At 66.5% G+C, this 21413-nt stretch overlaps 2 protein-coding genes across 2 annotated transcripts in view; one reads left to right on the top strand and one right to left on the bottom strand.

Annotated features, from left to right (window-relative positions):
• The window catches only part of MROH1 (maestro heat like repeat family member 1), a 28685-nt gene extending 16878 nt beyond the window's left edge, over nt 1-11807 (top strand). Inside the window, 19 exon segments of the mRNA XM_087931899.1 lie at nt 3-121; nt 275-370; nt 468-572; nt 835-970; nt 1219-1331; nt 1585-1737; nt 2199-2353; nt 2702-2829; nt 2832-2869; nt 3440-3636; nt 5062-5199; nt 5778-5892; nt 6892-7038; nt 7287-7475; nt 9117-9272; nt 9357-9491; nt 9866-9968; nt 10070-10135; nt 11211-11807. Of these exon segments, the coding sequence (XP_087788025.1) occupies nt 3-121; nt 275-370; nt 468-572; nt 835-970; nt 1219-1331; nt 1585-1737; nt 2199-2353; nt 2702-2829; nt 2832-2869; nt 3440-3636; nt 5062-5199; nt 5778-5892; nt 6892-7038; nt 7287-7475; nt 9117-9272; nt 9357-9491; nt 9866-9968; nt 10070-10135; nt 11211-11296 (2375 nt within the window). The 3' untranslated portion in view covers nt 11297-11807.
• A 1613-nt stretch (nt 11808-13420) lies between these two features.
• Nucleotides 13421-21413, bottom strand: part of BOP1 (BOP1 ribosomal biogenesis factor) — a 49515-nt gene continuing 41522 nt past the window's right edge. The window contains 16 exon segments of the mRNA XM_087931894.1: nt 13421-13838; nt 13923-14030; nt 14310-14394; nt 14513-14801; nt 14905-15088; nt 15571-15703; nt 16090-16159; nt 16372-16452; nt 16624-16673; nt 16676-16784; nt 16885-16919; nt 16922-17096; nt 17598-17699; nt 17818-17906; nt 17909-17934; nt 18143-18297. Coding sequence (XP_087788020.1) covers nt 13685-13838; nt 13923-14030; nt 14310-14394; nt 14513-14801; nt 14905-15088; nt 15571-15703; nt 16090-16159; nt 16372-16452; nt 16624-16673; nt 16676-16784; nt 16885-16919; nt 16922-17096; nt 17598-17699; nt 17818-17906; nt 17909-17934; nt 18143-18297 — 1845 coding nt within the window. The 3' untranslated portion in view covers nt 13421-13684.

Below are 21413 nucleotides of genomic sequence, written 5' to 3'. Positions count from 1 at the left end.
CCTGAGTGAGGCCGAGAAGGTGGAGCTGGTGGAGGGCTGCCTCCAGAGCGTCTTCCCCCTTCCGCCCCCCGATGTGCCCAAGGAAGGAGAGGGGGCCGAGGGGGAGGCCGGGCCGAGAGAGGTACCAGCCCAGAGCCTGGCGGGGGGCAGGGAATCGTCTGTGGCCCCCTTCCCTCTGGGGCCCATTCTCCCCTCCCCCCACTGCCCCAGGGCCCGTTGTGCCTTTCCTCCCCCCCACCTCCGAGACTGAAAGGCTGCGCTTGCCCCCTGCCAGCCCCTCTGGTGTGCCACCCTGGCGGCCCTCAAGGACCTGCTGAAGAGCCTCTTGCACCGGCACATGACTCCACACGGCCTCCAGACCATGTTTGAGGTAGGAGGCCCTCCGGGGCGGCCACCCTTCCCGTGGGGAGGGGGCTCCGGCCAGCCAGTGGGGCCTCGGGGGCTGCAGCCGCCTGCTCTCTCCGCAGCACCTGGGCCCCTGGATCAGGTCCACCAAGGAGCACGAGCGCCAGCGGGCCGTGGAAGTGAGCGCCGCCCTCCTGCTCTTCTACCGGGAGAAGCTGAACGTCAGCGTGAGTCTCTCCTGGGGGGGGTTGCCCCCCCTCCCCTCCCCCCCCAGGACCTGAGCCTCCCTCCGCCAGTCCCAGCATGGCCCCCCCTTGAGGCTTAAGCCAGGGCTGACGAGGGGGCGGGGGTTCGTAACACACGGCCTTGAGACCCCCCACGGCCTGGGGGGGAGTGGGCCGGTGGCTGCCTCGCCCTGCCTTGCTGTGCCCCTCCCTGGTGACCACTTGACCGAGTGGCCTGGGGGCTCCGGCCCCTTTCCTTGCGCAGAAGGTGGTCCCCTTCTACAACCTGGGGGTGCTGATGGCTCTCTTCTCCCCCCGCTGCACGGACTCCCTGCCCAGCGTCCGGCAACACGCGGTGGACTGCGTCCATTCCCTCCTCTACGTGCAGCTCTGCTATGAAGGTAACCCTGCCGAGGCTTTGGGGGATGGGGGGGCTGCTCCACGCCCCCCACCCACCCCGTCCCTTCCTCCCGTGGGGTTCTTCCCTGCAGGGCCGGGCCCCTCTCTGGACAGCAGGGGGCAGTGTTTCCTTTGCTGCCTTCCAGGGCTCAGCAGCCGCAAGGGGGCGTTGTTCCCAGTGTGCTCCAGGGAAGCTGCCCAGACCGACAGCCAGGGGGCCGCGTGACCCACCGGATCTCTTTCCTTCCAGGCTTTTCCCAGGATCACCAGGATGAATCCGTGGAGCAGCTGAAAGCCCTGAAGCCAGGCCTGAAGGACCCCGATGTGACCGTCCTCTTCCAGACGTGCTGCAACATTGCCAGGGTGGGGTGGGGGGACGGCCTGGGTGGGGGGATGGGGGGGGCAGGGGGGCTGCTGGCCAGGCAAAGGGAGGGGAGGGGTCTCCCCGCTCCTTGCCCTGCCCTGGGCTGCCCAGGGGGCTCTCGGCCCTCAAGGGAGGCCGAGGGCCAAGTGGGATTCTCACCCTCCAGGGGCAGCCGGACCTCCGTGGCTTTGGCACCCCCTGGTGGCGAGGAAGGTCTCGAACGGCCTCCTTCCCCTCTGCTGCCCCCCGCAGGTCATGGCCAAGCACTTGCCCCCGGACCAGCTGCTCAGCCTGCTGCTCTCCATGCTGGAGGGCTTGGCGGACCCCGACCGGAACTGCGCCCGAGCGGCCGCCGTCATGATCAACTCCATCCTGAAGGAGCGAGGGGGGGTCCTGCTGGAGAAGGTGGGGGGGCCCTGCGGGGGGGGGCACATCTCGCTCTGGGGGGCGGCAGCATGGCAAGTCCAGGGGGTGCCCAGGGCCACTGCCCCCCCTTCCCCCCCTTGGATACACAGCGGCTTTTCTGAAGGCCTGGAAGCCCCCGGGGAGGGGGAAGGGCCCCAGCCTCGGAAGGGGCCCACTGGAGGGGCCACGCTCCCTGGGGCCCTTTCGGGCTCCTGCTCAGCGGAGACCCGGGAGGCTGTGGAGAAGCAGACAGAGGTTCAGGGCTTCCCTTTGGGGGGGTTAGTGGAGGCCTCGGGGGGTCCCCGCCCAGCCCTCCTCTGTTGGCCGCCGGTCCGTCTTTCCGGTTCAGCCGAAGAGGCTCAGGGAGGGTCTGTGGGGCAGGAAGGGGAGTAGAGACCGGGGGCACGATGGGACTCGGAGGGGCTTCTCCCTCTCAGCCCAGCCCCCGCCTTCCCTGGCAGGTGCCGAAGCTCCTGGAGGTGATCCACCTGAAGCTGCAGGAGGTGCCGGAGGAGTCGGTCCGCAAGGCCACCCAGCAGACGGTCTGCATCCTGGCCAGCCAGCACAAGGCCGCGGTGGTGTCCAGCCTCCTCGGCCACAGCCTCCCCCTGGACAGGTAAGGGGGCTGGGAGCCTCCCGGGGGGCTTTTCGGAGGGACCCCTTTCCCTACACCCCCCAGGCCTTCCTGGGGAGGCCCTTCTGCTGCTCCCGAGTGGCCCCAGGCCGGCCAGGGTCCCTTGTGTGGCCCCTCTCAAGGAAGGCCCCCTCCCCCCACCCGGAAGGCCCTCGGGGTTCCCCGACTGGGCAGAGGGCCCCGAGGGGCTTGAGAGCAGGGCCGGCAGCCTCCCCTTTCCCTCGGGCGGGGGCTCCTGGGGGGTCTGCCCAGGGCAGCTGCCCTCCTCTGGAAGGTTTTACGGGCAGGGGTCCGGGCTGGGGGTGAAGGGGCTTCTCTGCCTCCCTGCAGCTGCAGCTGCACCATGTGGAGGGCGCTGGCCTCGGAGCCCACCCTGACCCCGCAGGTCCTGGAGCTGCTGCTGGACAAGGTGAACCGGGACGTCCCGTACAAGGAGAACAAGTCCTTCCTTCGAGGGAGCCGCTCGAGCGCGTGGCCACCTTCTTCCCCTCTCGGTGGGTGTCCCCCGGGGGCCCCTCCGCTCCCTTTCGCCTCCCAGTCGGCTGGGCCTGTGATGGGCGGGGGGGCTGCCTGGGGCCCCTCTGGCGCTGACCTGCGTGGGAGGAGGGCTGCTGGGGGGAATGAGTGGGGCTCCCCTCCCGGCTGATGCCTGGCCGAGCCCTCTGGGAGCCTGGCGCCCTCACCTGCCCTGGGAGGCCCCTTGCCCTTGTGGCCCCGCCTCTCGGCCTGCTTCCCTGCCCTGCGCTGGGTGGGCAGGGGGGTCTCTGGACCTCTTTGGGGGGCCCTGGCCCAGTGCTGAAGACCCCCTGGGACCCTTGGCTGCCTGCACTTCACTTGCCTTGCTGGCGGGGGGCTGTATGTCAGTGGAGGGCAGGGGGGAGCTGCACACCTTGTGGGGGTGCTGGGGGAGGGGCTCTGCTTGACCCCCAGTCCTGCAGGAAGGGGAGGGGGGAGGGGAAGCTCCCTGAAGCCCCCATGACGTATGTGAGGAGGGAGGGAGGGAGGTGCCTTCTGCACGGGGGGACGGGGGCGGGACAGAAATGGATGCGTTCCCCCCTATCCCGCCAGGCCACGTGTGCGCTGCATGAGATCATGTCTGTCCCGGAGTCTGGACCGGCCGTGGGGGGCCTCTACGCGGAGCTCTTCGTCTCCCTCCTGCTGCGGGTCAGCTGCTCGGTCGGCGTCCAGCTGCCCAAGCACCTGCACTCCAAGGAGCGGAGGAGCATCGGCCGGGGGCAGAGCCTGCGCACCCTCGACCCCTGCAGGTAACGGCCTCCCCCTGACGCCCCCTCCCCGGCCACGCCCCCGAGGAAACGGCTCAGCCAATGGGCGTAGAGCTAACGGCTGGAGCGCCACGGCCCATCGCACCCGAGGAATGGAGCTGGGCCTGACCTCAGCGGGGGGGGGAGGTTTGGGGGGCCCGTTTCCCACACGCTCCTCCCCCCGAAACCAGGAACTATTAAATGGTGCTTCCTGTTTGCAGGCAGCCTTGTGGTTTCCCTCTGCCTTCCTCCGAGGGGGCTGGGCTGCAGGGGCTTCCCTGGGGGGTCCTGGCCGGGGAGGGCAGAGGGGCCCGGGGGCTGGAGAGGTCACCCAGCTGGGGTCCACGTATGTGGAGGAGGCACCTGGGCTCTCACACCCGAGCAGCCCTGGGTCACTTGCAGGCCTCCTGAGGCACCTGGATGTCCAGCCACCTGCCCCTTGGTTTGGGGCACCTGAAAACTTGGTAGCTCAACCAGGTGGGCGGGGGGAGGGGGGGGGAATTGCGCTGGGACCCTCCAGCGGGAGAGCCGTCCCTCCGATGGGCCTTGCTGCCAGGGTCCAGGCTGCTGGCCCTGGGCTGCGGTCACCTGGGAGAGCAAGTAAGTTGGCCCCTTTGCAGCCCCCCCCCCAGCCTTGACCCCGTTCCCTTGGGGGGCAAGCGGTGCACTGGTTGGGGTCCACAGCTCCTGCCTCCCTTCTCCCAAAGGGGCTTTTTAGGGGCCAACTGGATTTCCTGATCTTTCTTTGAGACGTTTGGCTTCTCTGAACTGAAGCGGCTTTGCGGGTGGGAAGCGAAACGAAGGAAAACCGGAAAGTCCAACTGCCTTTAAAGCCAAAGCCCCTCTGGGCGGACGGCCAGGGCCTGGACGGACGAGGACCTTCCCAGACAAAACCTGGGTTTGCAGCTTGGGGGGGGCGGGGAGGGGGGGGGCAAAAGGCCTGGGGGTGAAGGGCAGAAGCTGAGAGGATCCCCAAGTTCTGAGCCTCTCCGGAGGCCCAGATAGTCCGCCTGGGGTCCCTTAGGGCCGGCTTCTCCTTGTCTCTCGGTCGTGAGGGGCAGGCGTTGGCAGGATGGGGGTCGTCCAGCAGAGAGTTTTGGGTGGGTGGGGGTCTCCTGAGGGGCTGCCCAGGCCCTGGCCGAGGAATGGTATGTCTTGCTTGAGAGTCTCCTTGTTTGGCTCGAGTGGGGGAGGGCCAGGTGGAGAGTTTCCCAGGTGGACCCTCCTCACTCTGCTGGGGAATCACTGCCCCCCCGCCCCAAATAAAGACGAGTGGGCCAGGTGCTCTGGAGCTCTTGTGCTCAGGTGGAGGTCCTGAGGGGCTCCTGGGAGCAGGTGAGCAGCGGCCTCCACAACGGGCTAAGCTCTGGCCGTCCTCCAGCATGGGGGCCCCTGGGCCTCACCCCCTCCCCTCCTCCTCCCCCCCAGCTCTGCCATCGAGACCCTGAAGGCCATGCTGAGCCAGGGAGGCAGCGAGTCGGTCAGCCATGCTGTGACGGAGGACGGAGGCTGGGAGCTGCTGCGGAGCCCGGACAAGCACTATGACGGGGTGGCCTTCCTGGCCAGGTGAGTGGGCGACACTCTGGATGGGGCCCTTTGCTGGCCCGGGACTCTTCTGGATTGCTCCAGGTGGCCCCGTCTGCGGGTGGCTCCTGGCGCCACTGTCACAGCCCCCCTCCCGAGAGTTGCAGCGGGGGGGGGGAGGGGTGCAGGGGGCTCAGGATCGGGGCTCTTTGAGCTTAAGGTTGGCTTGAAGCCATTTCATCACCCAGCCAGGTAACTTTTTCTGTGCGTTGATGATGTTACCTAGTTGGGTAATGAGAGGTCCGCAAAAAGCAGCCAAGCTCGGAGCAAAAAGGACCCCGCAGCCCTCCTCCTCCTCCTCCACTCCCCCCCTTCTAGCACTGATGATGTTACCTAGTTGGGTAGTGAAACGCCTGCAAGCACAGAATCAACCTTGGGAGAGCAGCAAGAACTCTACGGTGCCAACAACCGTTTGGATGCCCGCTTGCTTGCTCTTCCGCCTGGGGGGAGGGGCCCCCACTGAGGGTGTCTGGCCGGGTGGGGAACGTGCCTGCAGGGAGGGGGCCAGGCCGGGGTTTCCTGGGCCGGCTCACCCGCGGGGGCTTCTGGGCTGTTTGCAGGGCCATGGCGAAGCACGCGGGGCCCCGACTCCCCCTGATCGTGAAGCTGCTCTCGCCGATGCTGAACAGCATCTACGACAGCCAGCGGGTCACCACCACTGCCTACTTTGCAGAGGTGAGTCTGCCGCCCTTGGAGACCCCCTTGGGCAGTGCTGTCTTCCCCCCTTGGAGCCCCGGAGAGAAGGGGAATGAACGTCGCTCGGTGGATTCCTCTAGTGGGATCTGGCTGCCTCCTCTCCAGATGCAGGTGGGGTGAGCAAGTGAGCCCCCCACCCCGGCTTTCCTTGAGCCGGTCAGGTGTGCACCTGCCCCCTGCCTCTCTCACCGTGGGGACACAGCCCCTCCCCCTGCTTTTACAGGACCCGGCTCCTGCCTGGGCAGCCAGCAGACGAGGCCACCAGCCCTCACCTGGCCCCCTTCGTACCGCCCGGAGGCCTGGAGGGGGCCAGGCTGCCTCCTTCTGCACAGGGCGCCTGTGGCTCCCACCCTTGGCCCACTTGCCAGCCAGGCCGGGGGCGCCCAAATGGTCTCCGTTACGAGGCAGCTGCTCCTGCTGGGCCTGGCACTGGCGGCGGCTGCTGCTGCGCCAGGAAGCGGCCTCTTAAAATCTCAGCCGGGGATTAAGAGGCTCGGGGGAAGCCAGATGGGAGGGAGGGAGGGAGGGAGGGGAGAGCCTTGGCCATGAATCGCGCTCGCTCTGAGGGGGGAGCCTGCACCCGTGTGCGTGGGGGCATGCGGAGGGGAGGAGCTGCCGTTGCACGGGTCCTTCACCTCCCAAACCCCGTTGCTGGGGACGAGGCAAGGCAGCAGCTCCAGTGCAGCCGGGGGGGTTGGGCGCGAGAGGGAGGACTTCCTTGCGGAGGAGGCCTCTGCAAATCCAGAAGGCCCCGGGTTCAGGTTTTCTCCCGCTGGGCAGTGGGGGCCTTTGGGCAGGTCAAAAAGGGGCCTTTGGCTCCATCTGGGAGCTGGCAAGCTGGACCAAGTGTGGGGCCCAGCCGTCCCTGCAGGAGTTCTGCCGTTTGGTTTGGGCCGATGGAGTGGAGGGAGGGTGCAATGGTTCTGGTGGGGGGGGGGAGGCTCCCCCGCCACAAACGATGGGCTGGGCGTCTTTCAGCTGCTCAACAGCAACGTGGTGAATGATCTGATCCTTCTGGAGACCCTGATGGACAGCATGACAGCCCGGCTGAGGGACTCCTCCACGGCGGTGCGGATGCTGGCCCTTCGTGGACTGGGGAACGTCGCTTCGGGCTCCCCAGAGAAGGTGAGGCCTCCTGGGCTTGGGTGGCCACCTGAGGTCCCTTGAGCTCTGCCGCCTCTCTGCCAGAGGACCTGCCTGGTCTCTCATCCTCCCTCACCTGATCCGTGGTCTCCTTGGGGTGGGACGTTGGTTGCCCAAGCAGGACGCCCAGGTTCCGGGACAGACCACCACCTGTCCAGAGCACGTGCGCGGAAGCTGTGGTGGACGTCCGGCTGCTGGCCCCACGCCGTCCGCTTTCCCTCCTCTTGCAGGCGAGGAAGTACGGGGGCCAGCTTCTGTCCTCCATGATCAGCAGCTTGGACGACAAGGATGATCCCCACAACCTGGTGGCCTTGGAAGCCATGTCCAGCCTCTCCAAGATCCTGGCCTTCACGGAAGAGAGCGACGTCCACGCCGTGCTGCTCCATGTCACCATCCGAATACGGCCCTTCTTCGACAGCGTAAGGAGCGCAAACGGGCCGGGGATCCGGCAGCCCTTTGGGGGAATCTGTTAGGTAGCCCTGATGCCTTCTGGTTGGTTTGTCTAGTACAGGGACCTCCAAACGTGGCCACTTTGAAGACCTGTGGACTTCAACTCCCAGAATTCCCCAGCCAGCCAGGAATGATAGAGTTGGAAGAGACCAGAAGGGTCATCTAAGTCAGGGGCCTCCCACTGGGGCCACTTTTAAGACTTGTGGACTTCAACTCCCAGAATTCCCCAGCCAGCCAGGAATGATAGAGTTGGAAGAGACCAGAAGGGTCATCTAAGTCAGGGACCTCCCACTGGGGCCACTTTAAGACTTGTGGACTTCAACTCCCAGAATTCCCCAGCCAGCCAGGAATGATAGAGTTGGAAGAGACCAGAAGGGTCATCTAAGTCAGGGGCCTCCCACCGGGGCCACTTTTAAGACTTGTGGACTTCAACTCCCAGAATTCCCCAGCCAGCCAGGAATGATAGAGTTGGGAGAGACCAGAAGGGTCATCTAAGTCAGGGGCCTCCCACCGGGGCCACTTTGAAGACCTGTGGAGTTCAACTCCCAGAATTCCCAGCCAGCCAGGAATGATAGAGTTGGGAGAGACCAGAAGGGTCATCTAAGTCAGGGCCTCCCACCGGGCCACTTTGAAGACTTGTGGACTTCAACTCCCAGAATTCCCCAGCCAGCCTGCGCTCGGAGATCCCTGGTCTAGCATGGCAGGTGTCGTGGTGCATAATCTGGTCCCGGTGGCCGATTTATGCCTCTGTGGAACCCCTGGTCATTCCGAAGGTGACTTGGGAATCCCTGCCCCTCCCCCGATCCCCCGGCAAGCACCTCAAAGGTGCAGCTGCCTTGTCCGTATTGAGAAGGGGCAGGCCCAAGGGCTGAACCGTGTCCCCACCTGCGTCTTTGGGCGTTGTGCCGCAGCAAGACGATGGGTGGAGATGCGCTTGGGGAGGGCAGTGCCAAAGAAGCCCGGCGTTGCCCACTCGGGAGTGGACTCTCCATGCCCGCACGCGGGGCAAGTGGGAGGGGATGATGAGGACGATACAGCGAGCACGCTCCCTGTCCTGGGAGAGGAATTGGGAAGAGAACACCTGACTGTAGAACCAGAATAGAGCTGGAAGGGACCTTGGAGGTCTTCTAGTCCAGCCCCTTGCTTAGGCAGAAGACCCTACGCACCATTTCGGGCAGGTGGCTAAACTGGGCAGCCTCCAGTGATGAATCACCCACAACTTCTGGTGGCCAGCTGTCCCACTGGTTAATTGTCCTGTCGGGGAAGTTTCTCCTTATTTCCCGGTTGCTCCTCTCCTTGGTTAGTTTCCCTCCGTTGCTTCTTGTCCAGCCTCCGGGGGCCTCGGGGGATAATTTGGCCCCCTCCTCCCCTTTGCAGCAGCCCCTCAAATCCTGTGATGCTGCTCTCATGTCTCCCCTTCTCCTTCCTCCTCCTCTCTAGAGTAGCCAAACCCAAACTCGTGCAACCCTTCTTCGTATGTTTTAGTTTCCAGACTGCGCTGGATGGATATTGTGGGGTTTTTTTTTGGGGGGGTGAAATCTGGGAAGGAGAAGAGGGTCCAGGGGGGGAAGGGGAGGACACCCCCCCCACAGGCCTTGCTTTCCTTGCAGGAGGAGCCCAACCTCCGCAAGGCCTCCACCTTCCTCTTCGGGAACCTGGCCAAGTTCAGCTCCGGGAGTGGTGAGGACGCCTTCTTGGAGCAGATCCTCTACGGCCTGGTGACTTTGCTGCTCCACCTCCAGGACCCGAAGCCAGAGGTCATCAAGGTGGGTGCCCCAGCTCGGAGGGGCTCCGCTCCCTTCGCCTCTGCGGGAAAGGCCCCACGACTCCTCCCCTCTCCTTCCTCGCAGGCCTGCAAGTTTGCCTTGCGCGCGTGCGGGCCCCTCTTGGGCTGCGCTGGGCTGGCCGAGATGTTCCAGAAGCACCTGCACGAGGAGTGGAGCCTCCACTACGGCGAGTTCATGAACGACGCCTGCAAGCACCTGGTGAGCACCTGGCCTCGGGCTTCCCGGCCTTCCTTCCCCGCAGAGCATCCAGCCTGGCGGTCACTGGGCCAGGAAGGGGCCGGAGCAGCTACGGCACAACCGGGTCCAGAGCAAGCAGCTCCAAAGGGCGGTCCGAGGAGTTCTGGTCCCAGGTGAAACCTTTCGGGGATCGTGGGGGGGGCGGTCAGGAGGAGGCCCGAAGGCACCCTAGGCTTCTCCGGCTTTGTGGCTGAGCCTCCTGGGCGGAAATGGCCCCTCCTTGCCCCAGAGAGAAAGTTTCGGACGACACGGCGCTGGGTGGCCCCTTGAACAGCCGCCCTGGCCGGGGGTCTCCCTGGGTGCCAGCTGGTCTTCCTTCCTTCCCTCTGGCCCAGATGCAGAACTTCCCAGAAATGCTGAGTCGGTTGGTCAGCATCAACCTTTTCTACTTCAAGAGCAGCTGGCCCGACGTCCGAGCGGCTGCCCCCATGTTTGTAGGTGAGAAGGGCCACGTGGGCCTCCCTCCCTGGGCTCTCCTGGATGGGGCCCCCCCGAGCTCATCCGTGGGACTCAAGGGGCCTCCTCTCTCCCCCTCGAAGGCTTCTTGATCCTCCACGCGGACCGAGAGCAGAGCCAGCAGCTGGAGCTGGACGAACTGATCGCGGGTGAGTGAGCGAGGGAGGGAGGGAGGGAGGGAGGGAGGGAGGCGCTCCCGTGGATGCTGGGTAGGAACTGCGGAGGGAGCCGGCTGGGGGTCCCGAGAAAGGCCCCCACCCACATTAGGGAGGGAAGCCTCCCTGGGGGCTGCATCAGAGGGCTGGCCACGTCCACGCAGAGCACGAAGGGGAAACGGTCCCGCATGGGGCACCGTCCTGGGCGAAGGGGGTGGGGCAGCCCCCCTGCCCTTGGCTAGCCCAGGGTGGAGGGGATCAGGGCCACGTCCCTGCGTGCGGTGCAGCTTCCTCCTCCCCTCAGGGTTGCCTCTCCGAAACCAGCCGGAGAATCCAGTTAGGTAATAAACTTTCCTGGACTCCCCCCTCGGCCCCCCCCCGCCCTGGTTTTCCCTTGTCAGCAGTGACCTCACCGCTTAGAGGAAGGCTTGGAAAATCTCTGAGTTTTCCAACGGAGCTTAAAAACCACTAAAAAAGGGAAAACTATCTTTCCGTTGGCTGGTGGAGCCGTCCCGGAGAGAGGCCCGTCTGTGCAGGGGGGGGTGGGGGGAGCGGCAAGGACTCCGGATGGGGTCGCCACAGCTTCCCGTCTTGAGTGCGAGAGGGAGCGCTCAGGCTGCCAACCCCCCTCCCCTCCACCGCCCCCTCCAGCTCCTGCAGCTGGACGGGGCTGATGGACGGGAAGCAGCGCCGTGCATAAATCAGACCGTCTCTCTCGCTCGCTCTCTCGCTGGCTGCTCTGGCGGGACGGGAGAGGCTCGGATTTGCAGTGTAAACATGCTACTGGAAAAATATTATTGTATCTCTGCTGCTCGGGAGGCACTGCTGGCCCCTCGCCTGCTCGGCAGCTGGGCCCGGGCCAGGCGCAGGCAGAGCAGCAGCCCTGGACGGCCCACAGAGCCCTCCCCGCCTGCTGCCGCCGCCTGGGCCGAGGGTGCCCGGGGCCCCGGGGCCCCGAGGCGGGCTTCCCTCCGGGCTTGGCTTTCAGCCACGGCTGGGGGGGTGCGTGAAGGGAGGGAGGCGCAGGGCCTGGGCGACCCCTTGGCTGACGGCCGCTCCTCTCTCCCAGCTCTGACGGTGCTGCTGAAGGACCCCGTCGCAACGGTGCGGGCGAAGGCGGCGGAGACGCTGGGCCGCCTGGGCCGGGCCATCTAAGGGCTGCCGGCCATGGACGCCCCCGGAGGAAGTGGCATCTGCGCCCCCCATTCCAAGTTGCCCTCCCACCTCCTGCGGGTGCGAGTCGCACGTCTTCCGGAGCAACACAAGCGTTCACACCCTGGAGCACCCCCTGCCCCCCCACCTTAAAGAGAAGACCTGACGTCTCTGCACCTTAATGTGTGTTTCCATGGGTTGTTTTTTTGAATTTCTGCAGGGGCCACCCTGCCCCCCTCCGCCCCCTTGGGTAGGCTGGACCAAACAGGGTGCAGAGTCAAGACTCAGGGCTGCAAGCACAGGGCACCGGTCCAGCGTGGCCCCCTCTGCCCCCTCCCTGCCCCACACAGAAGCAGGTGCCTCCCGACTGTGCCATGCTGCACCCCCCATCCCCAGCACCCGGGGGAGGGGGAGCCCCTGCTGCACCTTCCAGCGTTGATGCACATTCCTCTCGGCCGGAGTTTGTATATAGACTCAGAGGACTTATTTTTAATAAAGTATTTGCTTCTCAGAACCCCGAGGGCTCTTTCTTAGCTCCTGGGCCGCCAGAGAAGAGCCCCCTGCCCCCTTCACTGTTCCATCCCCGGCGGCTTCTCCCTCGGCCTTTGGGGAGGGTCTGCCAAGCCCCCTCGTTGACTGACCAGCCAGCTGCTCCCGGGGGGCTCCCGGGCAAGAGAAGGGCCCAGGCAGCAGAGGGGCTGGAGGCGGCTAGGGCCGGGCCAGGCCACGTGGAAGGAGGCCATGGGCCGGGCCAGGGGTGGGGGAAATGGCATCCTTCCTGCTCCCGGGACCATTCAGGCAGCTTCCTCCAAAGGCAACTGGTCCCAGCGTAGGAAGTAGAAAGAAGAGGGGGACAGAGGCCAGGATCTCCCTGGGCAGCGGGGGGGGGGGGCTGTCCCCAGCCCCTGGGGTCAAGGGAGGCCTTGCCTTCTCCCCCCGTTGCCTCCTGCAGGGGCAGCACACCCTGCCCCTCCCGGCCTTGCTGCTGCTGGAATGGGAGCCGGCAGGGCTGCGCCTGGGAACTCGGGAGGGGAAAGGGCAGCAAAGGCCTCTTCAAGGGAGTGAGGCAGACGGGGTGCAAAGCCCCCCCCCCAGCCCGGTTCTGAACCCCGCTTGCTTCCCTCTTGGAAAGCTGGACGGCTCCAGCCGGCCTCCTTCCTCCCAAGTCCTCCCCTTCGGAGGAACCACCACCAGCCGCCGCCTCGTTTCTGAAGGACTCTGGACGGAGCTCCGGGCCTGCCGAGCAGCTGCACCGGTTGGGAAACTGAAGTCTCACGCAGCCCCCCACCCCACCCCCACTGGCTCCTCATCCTCCCCTCCCCTCCCCTCCCCAACCCCCAGATTCAGGGCTTCTATTGGCTGCCCTCCCCCTTTGGCCACTCTTGGTGGCCATCTGTGGCCTCGATCCCTGGTCAACTAGAGACCCCCAGAGACAGTCTTGGGGTGCCCCCCCCACAGCCCCCCCCGGTCGTCCTGTTTGGGGTTCGGCCTGCTCTAACAGACAATGCCTTGTCTCCTGGGCTGCTACCCCAAAATTCCCCCCCCCTGGGGGAGGGGTGGTGGTGCAATGAGCAGTTCCTGGCACCAGAGAACTGGAGCTGGGGGGGGGGGGCATTTCTCGCCCTCCTGGCCTTACAAGCCCCCAGCCCCCCTTGACAAAAATGCAGGGAAATGCCACCCCCCCCGAGACTCTCGTACGCCCAGACGCAGCCCCCGACAGCTTCCAGGGGAAGGGCCAAGCTGAGCCCTATGGACGGAGGGGAGGGGGCTCCCTCAAACGGGACAGGGGGTGGGCTGCTGCAGTCCGGCCCCCAGGGTGGTCGGCCTGAGAGGGTGGGCAGGTCGTGGGTGCTCTTCTGCAGAGCCCACCCGCTTGCAGCACCCCTTTCCCACTGCCAGGGCCTTGGGGGCGGGGGTTGGGTGTGTGTGTGTGCATGAAACCTCGTTGTGCGGGGGGGACACGACTGGCTGGGCTGGAAGAGGAAGAGGATGCAGCAAAAGGGGATTTTCTAGGTGGCCCCCAAAACAGCCGAGGGGCAGGACATTTGGGGAGGGGTCAGGATCCGAGGCAGCTCTCCCCCCACCTTCTCCCCCCTCCCCCCGTTCTGGTTGAGGCGCCTTCCTTGCAAATCAGGCACTTTTATTGTTTTCCAAGCAAAGACTGCCGGGTGCTCTGAGGATTCAGTCCTCCGGGGGGGCCCCGCCCCGCCCCCCCTCCAGCCGGCAAGGTCCGAGGTCGGTCCCGCAACAGCCGCCTCCTCCTCCTCCTCCTCCTCCTCGCCCGGATCCAACGCTCCAGCCTCCCGGGGAAAGGGCCCCGCGGATGGGGAGCCCTGCCCGCCGCCCCGGCTGCTGCTCTCCCGCCAGGCCCCTCTGGAGCTGGGCGCGGGGCTACGTGAAGAGGCGGATGGTGGCATCTGCGCCCGCGGAGAAGAGCCAGGGCTGCGTGGGGTGGAAGAGGACGTCCAGGACGCCCAGGTCGTGGGCCGGAGCGTGGCCCCTCAGCACCTTCACCGGCACCAGCAGGGGGTTCTGAAGCAGGTCGCTGGGGGGGGGTAGAGGGGGGGAAGAACAGTCAGCGGTGCCGGTTCAGATGCCACAAGCCCCCCACCCCACCACCGACACTCACCTGTAGACCATGCCATGGCAGACAATGACGCTGCCGTCGTCCGAGCCGGAGGCGAAGAGCGGGTAGGAGGGGTGGAAAGCCACCGCCCTCAGGGCTGCCTTGTGGTGCCTGGCAGAGAAGGGGAGGGGTGACCCGGCAGCCCCACCCCCGTGCCCCTCCCTGCAAGGAGGTGGCTGGGGCTGCCTTGGAGTCTGGGGGCATCCTCGGGGGTGGGAGGGAGGGGGCTGCCCTTGGGATGCCAGCGCCCAGCTGCAAAGACCCAGGCGCAGCGATGAGTTAGCAGCATGCCCTGCGGCCCGGGGGAGGAGGGGAGAAGCCCAGGCCCCGCCCATCCCATGGGGGGCTGCATCATCTGGGGAGGGAGGGGGAGCGGGGACTGCCCCCTACCTGAGCACCCGGTAGGGCTTGGTGGAGAGGTCCAGGTCGAACCAGACCAGCCTGCTGTCGTAGCTGCCACAGATCAAGTTGTCACCTGAGAGGAGGAGGAGGAGGAGGGGGGGGGCCCGTTGGGGCACGACCGGAAAGGCGGCCCAGGCAGGGGTGGGAGGGCTCCCCCTCCCCCAGGCGGGGCCCCAGGACCCCCCGCTCACCTCCAGGGTGGACAGCCATGCTGGACACCCACTTGCAGTTGGTCAGCAGCTTCTTGGTCAGCTCCTGCTTGAGCAGGTGGTAGATGCGGACAAAGCGCTGCGTGGCCACGAAGAAGAAGGGCCGCCGCGGGTGGAAGAGGACGCGCTGCACCTGGCCCGTGCTCCGGCGGAAGGGCGCCTGGCTCCAGCGCTTGCTGGCCTGGTGGATCAGCACCTGCAGGTGGCTGTTGTCCGAGACCACCGTGGCAAAGTAGTCCCCCTTCCCGTGCCAGGCCACCTGCTTCAAGGGCTAAAGGGGGGCGGGGGGAGGTAGAGGAGGAGAGCAGGTTGGGGGACGGGTGCAGGCGGGGGGGGTGTCCCTCCTGCCCCGCCCCGCCCCGCCCGGGCCGTACCTTCCCGAAGCTCAGCCTGAGCCGCACCCCCAGGCGGCGCTCCTCCTCCTCCGTGGCTTCCTCCCACGTGACGGGCTGCAGGCGGCCCTCCTCGGGGGCCGCGTGGCCTTCCAGGAGCTGGTCGGTGGCCCCACAGAGCAGCTTGTCCCCGAGGCCGGGGTTCACCAGCAGCACCGTGTGCTCCCTGGAGGGGAGAGGGGGGGCCCAGAGGAGGCGTCAGGGGCAGCCCAGGGCTTCCAGGACGGCGGGCAGCCAGACCCCCTCCCAGGGACAGAGGCCTTTGCAGGAAGGGGGAAACGAGCCCCTCCCCCACCCCACCCCCTCCGCGAGCAGCAACTGAGACCCAACCACCTGTCCCCACCTGGGGGAAGAGCCCCCAACCAAGGCCATTCCTCTGTGCCAAGTGGGGCACCCAGAGACCTTTTTTCCTCTGCTGGACCTGAAGGGCAAATGGGGCCAAGCGCTTCCTGGGTGTCAGGAGGCCCACTGGGGATGGGGAGAGGGAGGGGGAGGGAGGAGGGGAGGGGGGGGGGAGGGGTGAGGGGAGGGGGGAGGGGGGGTTTCCTCCCTTCCCAAGGCTTTTACACCACCCCGGCCTTCCCCGCTTGTCCCACCCACCCTGGCCCGTCTGGCCCACCTCCCGCCTGCCCCCTCCCCCGCACTCACACGGCCACGGCCACCAGGCAGAGGGAGGGGTTCGGGTTCCAGGCGATGCTCTTCACGGCCGCTGCCAGCGGGAGCGTCCTCACACACCTGGCCGTGCTCACCTCCCAGAACTTGACTGTGCCGTCATCGGAGCCTGGGGGGGGCGAGGCAGGAGAGACGGCAGCTGTGGCTCCTCAGAGAAGGGGGGGCGGGCCCTCTGGCAGGACGGAGCCCTTGGGGGGGCCCTGGATGGCCCTCAGAGGGGGGCTCCTGTGTGGCCAGGGTCCCAATTCCAGGCTGGAAGGCGAAGCCTCCCCCCCCCCCCCAGGAGGCTCCAAAGGCCCTGCCTGCAGCCAGGGGAGGGTGTGTGTGTGTGTGTGTGTGTGTGTGTGTGTGTGTGTGTGTGTGTGCCTGGGGACTCCAAGCTCCCCTCAGCCTGGAAAGGGGGCCTCCTTTGGGAGGGGCAAGGAGGCCGCCCCCTTCCCCCCCAGTTGCCTCCCCTGCCCTGGAGGCCCCTGGTGGTCCGGGCACCCAGCTCACCTGATGCCAGCCACTGCCCGGTAGGCGAGAGGCTGATGCAGCGCACGAGGCTGGCGTGCCCACGATACACCTGGAGGGGAACAGGCAGGTGAGGGGAGGGACACAGGAAGCGCAGGGAGGGCAGCCCCCTCCACCCGTGTGTCCTGCTCTGCCCCCATCCAAAGGAGGAGGAGGAGGAAGTGCTGCCCCCAGTTTCCATCGGCTGCTCCAGCCTCCCAAAGTTTTCGGCCCAGCGGAAGCCCAGAGCCAGAAGACCCCCTTCCCCCACAAAAAGGACCTCACCAGGGCCTGCACGGCTGGGAAGGGCTTCAGATCCTGGGGCTTGGGCAGCTTGGGGATGAGGTCCTCAGGATCCACGCTGACCTGGGGGGAGGGAAGCCCACCACCCTCAGTTCCAGCTGGGAGCGGATGCCCAGGCTGGCCCAGGGGGAACCCGCCCCTTGCCCCCATCGGGATCAGCCGAGGGCTCCACGTGCCCCCTCCCCCAAATGCCCTGGCTGGGGGGGGCGGGGGGACACAAGCAGCAAAGCCCACCCGCATCTTCCTCTGGCGTGGGCACAGGTAGAGGTCGAGGCAGCGCTCGAGCGCTCGTGGATGAAGCGGGGGAAGGCCGGCACGCGGCGGAGGCAGTCGTGGCGCTGGGGCAGGAAGTTCAGCCGGCGCTCCGAAGGCTCCTGCTGCTCCCAGGCGAGTTTCTGCAGGGGGAGGAGGTGAGGAGGGGGAGAGACCCCACCCCAGAAGCCCCTCCTGTAGCACTGGGGCTGGCTCCCCCCCCGGGCCCAGCCTGGCCCTCACCTCTTCCTCGGTCGGGAGATACTCCGGAGGGGGTTGTAGGACTCCTCGTGCCCGGGCAGGGGGAGTTTGGGGGCGGGCACGTGCATCTTGTGCCGCCCCAGGATGGAGGTGTGGTCCTCCTGGGCCCAAAGGTCGTAGAAGACCCCCGTGTCCTCCCGGGGCCTCCTTGGCTGGATCCAGCCCATCTTGATGGCGTGCACCAGCCTGGAGACCTGCAAGGTCAGAAGAGCCGCCATGAATCCCTCACCTCCCCGGGACCCTCCGGGAGCCGCAGAGGCCCTGCCTGGAGGTGCCCCGGGCGAGGCCTTCTCTCTCCCAGGTTCCTTGGAGGGAGGGAGGGAGGGAGGGGAGCAGGCAGGGCACCTGAGCAGTCGGTCATGTTGGGGGGTGGGGAGAAAGCGGGTGTCCCCCGCCAGGCAGAAGCCGGAAGGGATCTGGCCAGGACCGCTCTGGGCCCCAGTCCCTCCAGGGTCTCCAAGCCTGGGTTGCTCCTCCGGGGACCCGGGGCCACGATGACCAAAGCCAGCTGCCCCACAGCGCCATCCCCTGGCACCTGAGCAAGCCACCCTCAGCCCCGCAAGCCCTCTGGATCTGAAAGGACAGAGCGCCGGATCCGGTGTGGGGCGGGACAGCATCGCCTGGGAAACGGGGCGCGTTGGGGGGCCCGGAGCCCCCTCCTCCCAGGGGAGCCCTCCTCTTTCCCAGCAGCTCACCTTCTCCTTCTCCACCAAGGAAGGGATGAAGCTCCGCTTGTCCGCCGGACGGTTTGTCACCGGGTGGATCCTCACCTGGCTGCTGAAGAAGTCCACGGCCGGCTGCAAAGGAGACCGAGGTGGGTGGGGCTGCAGCCGCAGGAAAGCCGCTGTTCCCCCCCCCACACATTCACACTGTGGCTCCCTGGGAGCAGGGAGGGGGCAGCAGCCCTCGGCTCACCTCGTACGGATTGAAATTCACGTCCCCAAACTGGCCACGCTGGAGACGGTTCACCAGCTCCACTTGCTCGTCCGTCAGCTTCACATCCGCCCAGTCATCTTGTCCTGGACCGTTCGCCTGGGGGGCGGGGAGGAAGGGGGGACAGGAAGAGTCATGAGCAGCTGTGCTTCCCAGGATACCAGGCCCCGCCCAGCCTCAGGCCCACCTGTCTGCCTGACTGACTGGGGTGGGGGTGGGAAGAGGCAGGCTCTGCCCAGGAAGCCTCCAGCTCCCCTTGGACCAGAGGCAGCCTCTCCTGGGGGCGGGGGCGGGGGGCAGTAGTCACCAGTAGTCTGGGTTCTCCATCTTCTCCAGGAACCTGTCCAGCTCGTCCTTGGAGCGGATGGGCTTGTAGATCTGTTTCCCCTCCAGGTTGTAGCCGATGTGGGGGAAGTCCTGGTACCACTCCATGGGGATGTTGCCCACCGTGTTGCGGATGTCCTGGAAGGGGAGGGGGGAGGCTTTGGTGGGGGTGGGGGGAAGCTTGGGGGACGCTCTGCTAAGGGTGAGGCAGGGCTACTTCCGCCCCCGTTGCACCTGCCTCTTCACTGGCTTGCAGGTGGCACCTCCTCCTCCTCCTCCCTTCCAACATGCAGCCATCAGCGGTTGAAAACACCCCTCCAGCAATCACGGCGGGCAGAATCCATAGGATCCCCAAACCTACCAAACACCGCCCGGGAGGCCTCCAAACTGGGGTGCCCTTTGGGGGTTGCAGGCAGAGGAGGCCAGGGGAGCCCCCCCCCCACCGAGCAGTGCAAGAGGGGCTGAGCTGCAGGCGCAGTGAGGCGGGAACGCAAAACCCCTTTTCTCCTCCCAAGAGGCGGGAGGCTCAAGCACCCCCCATCCGCCTTTGGGGGCTTTGCAGCTGCCCCCACCCCCGGCTGGAAATCCCATTCCTGGCCCCTTTGGAGCGGAGGGAGGGAGGGGGGGCTCCTCGATGGCCTCCCCTTCCCTGCCAGCTGCTCTCCTGCCCTGGAGGCATCTCTGGGACACCCCCCGGGTCACCCTCCGGGCCCCCGAGCGCATGGAAGCCAGGGGTGAAGCCGAGGGGGCCCTGGCGGTCGGTGCTTGGAAAGCCTCTCGGCCCCTCCCAGGGCCAGGGAGTCATTTCCTACATTGAGCATATCCAGGTAGTGACTCACTGCCCCTAAAGTTGCTCTCCTGCCAGGGAGCGAAGCTGCAGAAAGGGAGAGAGGGGACCTCAGGGGTGCAGCCCCCTCGTTCCTGCCCACCCAGGGCTGGCAGATGGCCACGCCCGGCCTCCTCTTCCCTGACGCCCATTTATTGGGCTGGCATGGACAGTTGGACCTCCAAGGCTGCAACACCCCCCTGCCCCCTGTGGAGCTGGGAGGCCCCGTGAGGCCCGGACAGGCCCCTTCCCAAGGCTCTGGGGAGGGCAGAGGCTTGGCACCGGCAGAGGGGGGAAGGGAACTGATGGGAGGGGGCTCTTCTAGCCCCACCTCCCCAACTGTGTGGGGATGCCTATCGCAAATAGGGAGCCCTCCGTCTGCTGCCAGAACCAGGGTGGGACATCCCCCCCCCACACTTTGAATGAGAGGCTGCAGAGGAGGAGGAAGACGAGGGAAAAGGGAGGAGGAGGAGGAGGAAGAGGAGGAGGAGGGAAAAGGGAGGGGGAGGGGGGGGCACCCGAGCGCCTTTCCTGTGTGGGGCTGATGCCAGTAGCCGCTTTCCCAGCCCTCCAGCTGCCTCCCACAATTAACACATCAGTCTCCCCCCGCAATCCCCCCGGCACTGCCGTCACTCAGCCACACGTCTGGAAGTTGCTCTTGGAAGAGCCGCGGCATTCCTGGGTGTGCATTCCTGGCACAGGCTCTGCCTCAAAAATTGCTGGTCCACGTGGAGAAAGGAGAGAAGGGGGTAGCCGGAGGGGAACGGGGGGCAGGCGGACTCTGGGAGGGGGAGGGAAGAGAAACCTCCCCCCTCCCTAGACTGGCCCTGCTCCAGAGCTTGCCAGGGAAGGCCTGAGCCGGGAGGGGCCCCGTGCAGGTCCAGGGGAGGCCTTCCCCGAAAGGCTCCTCAGAAGGACTGACCGCCGGCCCAAAAGGCCCAAGGAGGAGGGGGGGGAGGGGAGGGGGGGGAGGACTCTGGCTGACTTCTCTCTCGTGATCCGGGCTGTTAAACAGGTTTGGAAAACAGAGCCACCTCACCGGGGGATTCCTAGGGCCGAGGAAGGCCTCCCCCTGGCCAGGGGTCCCCCTCCTCCGCCCTCCCTCCCCTGCCCCGAGCCCAGAAGGAAGAAGCGCTTCCCGCTCAGGCCAGGGAGTCCCTCTGCAATGGGCCCAAAGGGAGACCCTCCTCCCGCCCTCCTGCGCTGGCCAGGTGAGGAGGCTGGGGTCTCTGCCCTGCCCCCTCCCCTTCCCTGGCTGGCCTCTCCCTCCCCGCAAGGCAGCTCGGCCCCTGCTTGGCCCAGGAAGGTCCCATTGGGAGCTGACGGGGGAAGGTCTGGAGGCCCCTCAGGGCCCCTCAACTGTGTCCCCTGTTCCCAGAGCGGAGCCCCTGGCCGAGGGAAGGAGACCCCCCGGAGGAGCAGAGCTGGGTCTCGGAGGGAGGCCAGGATGGCTGCCCAGGGCCCTCACGGGAGCCCCAAGACCACTGAAACGGTCCCGGTCTCATCCCAGGCCTGACGGGCCGCCCTGCAAGGAGGCTGCTTCGGAGGCCCCCGGAATTGCAAGCCACCTTCCCAGCACGCAGGAAGTCCGAATGACAGTTTGGGCTGCAGTGCGGCTGTGTTCCCACGAGGCTCTGTCCCTTTAAAACATGGGTATGTTTTGCAGCACGATCTAAGGCGCCAGGTCAGACAGAGGTCCGTTCATTTACCCATCCATCCCGCTGGCCAAAGCCCAATGGTTTGGGGGTGCTGAGACTGGCTGCCCCTTCCCAGCCCAGCCAGCCGTCCGAGCGAGCCCTGCCACGGATGCCACTTGGCTGGGTTCTGTTTTGAAAGCAGGAATGAGCTTAAATCAGCAACTAGGTGGGCGAAGAAGCCTCCAGTGCCAAGCGCAGTCTACCTGCATGCTGCATCAGGAGAGGGCGCAAGATCCACACCTCCACGGGCTCAATGGCCCTGCTGCGTGGGCGAAGACCCTGGGAGCGCCCCAGAGCCCCTTCCCCACCACCCCGCTCCCTGGCAAGCGGGACGAGGGGATTCTCCCCAAGACGTGGGCAGGCTAGCCCCCCCAACCCTTTGCCCTGGGGACAAGGCAGACGGGGGCAGCCCAGAGCCCACAGCAAATCCCACCCAGGAGGGCCTGGAGCTGCTGAGGCCTTCCGGAGAGGAGGAGCCCAGCAAGGGTTCAATCCTCCCCACCCTGGCCAAGAGCGGACCCTCCTCCGGCCTGGACTGGGCTGACCTCGGCAGGAGGCTCCGAAGTGCTGCCGGCAAGCCAGCCGAGCGGTTCCTCTTCTCCGCCTCCGCCGCTTCCCCGCCCCCGGCCGTCCCGGAGGAAGCGCCGAGCCAGCCCCGGTTCTGCATCCAACAGGTGAAGTCAGCGCAGGGCCCCCTCCAGACTGCAGCCCCCGGGCGGGGGGGTGGGGGG

The sequence above is a fragment of the Pseudonaja textilis genome, chromosome 3 (assembly GCF_049901715.1).
Source record: "Pseudonaja textilis isolate UNSWEBS1 chromosome 3, rPseTex1.2, whole genome shotgun sequence".
Lineage (NCBI taxonomy): Eukaryota > Metazoa > Chordata > Lepidosauria > Squamata > Elapidae > Pseudonaja > Pseudonaja textilis.
Note: the sequence above shows the minus strand (reverse complement) of the source record. Positions and strands in the feature narration are given on the sequence as shown.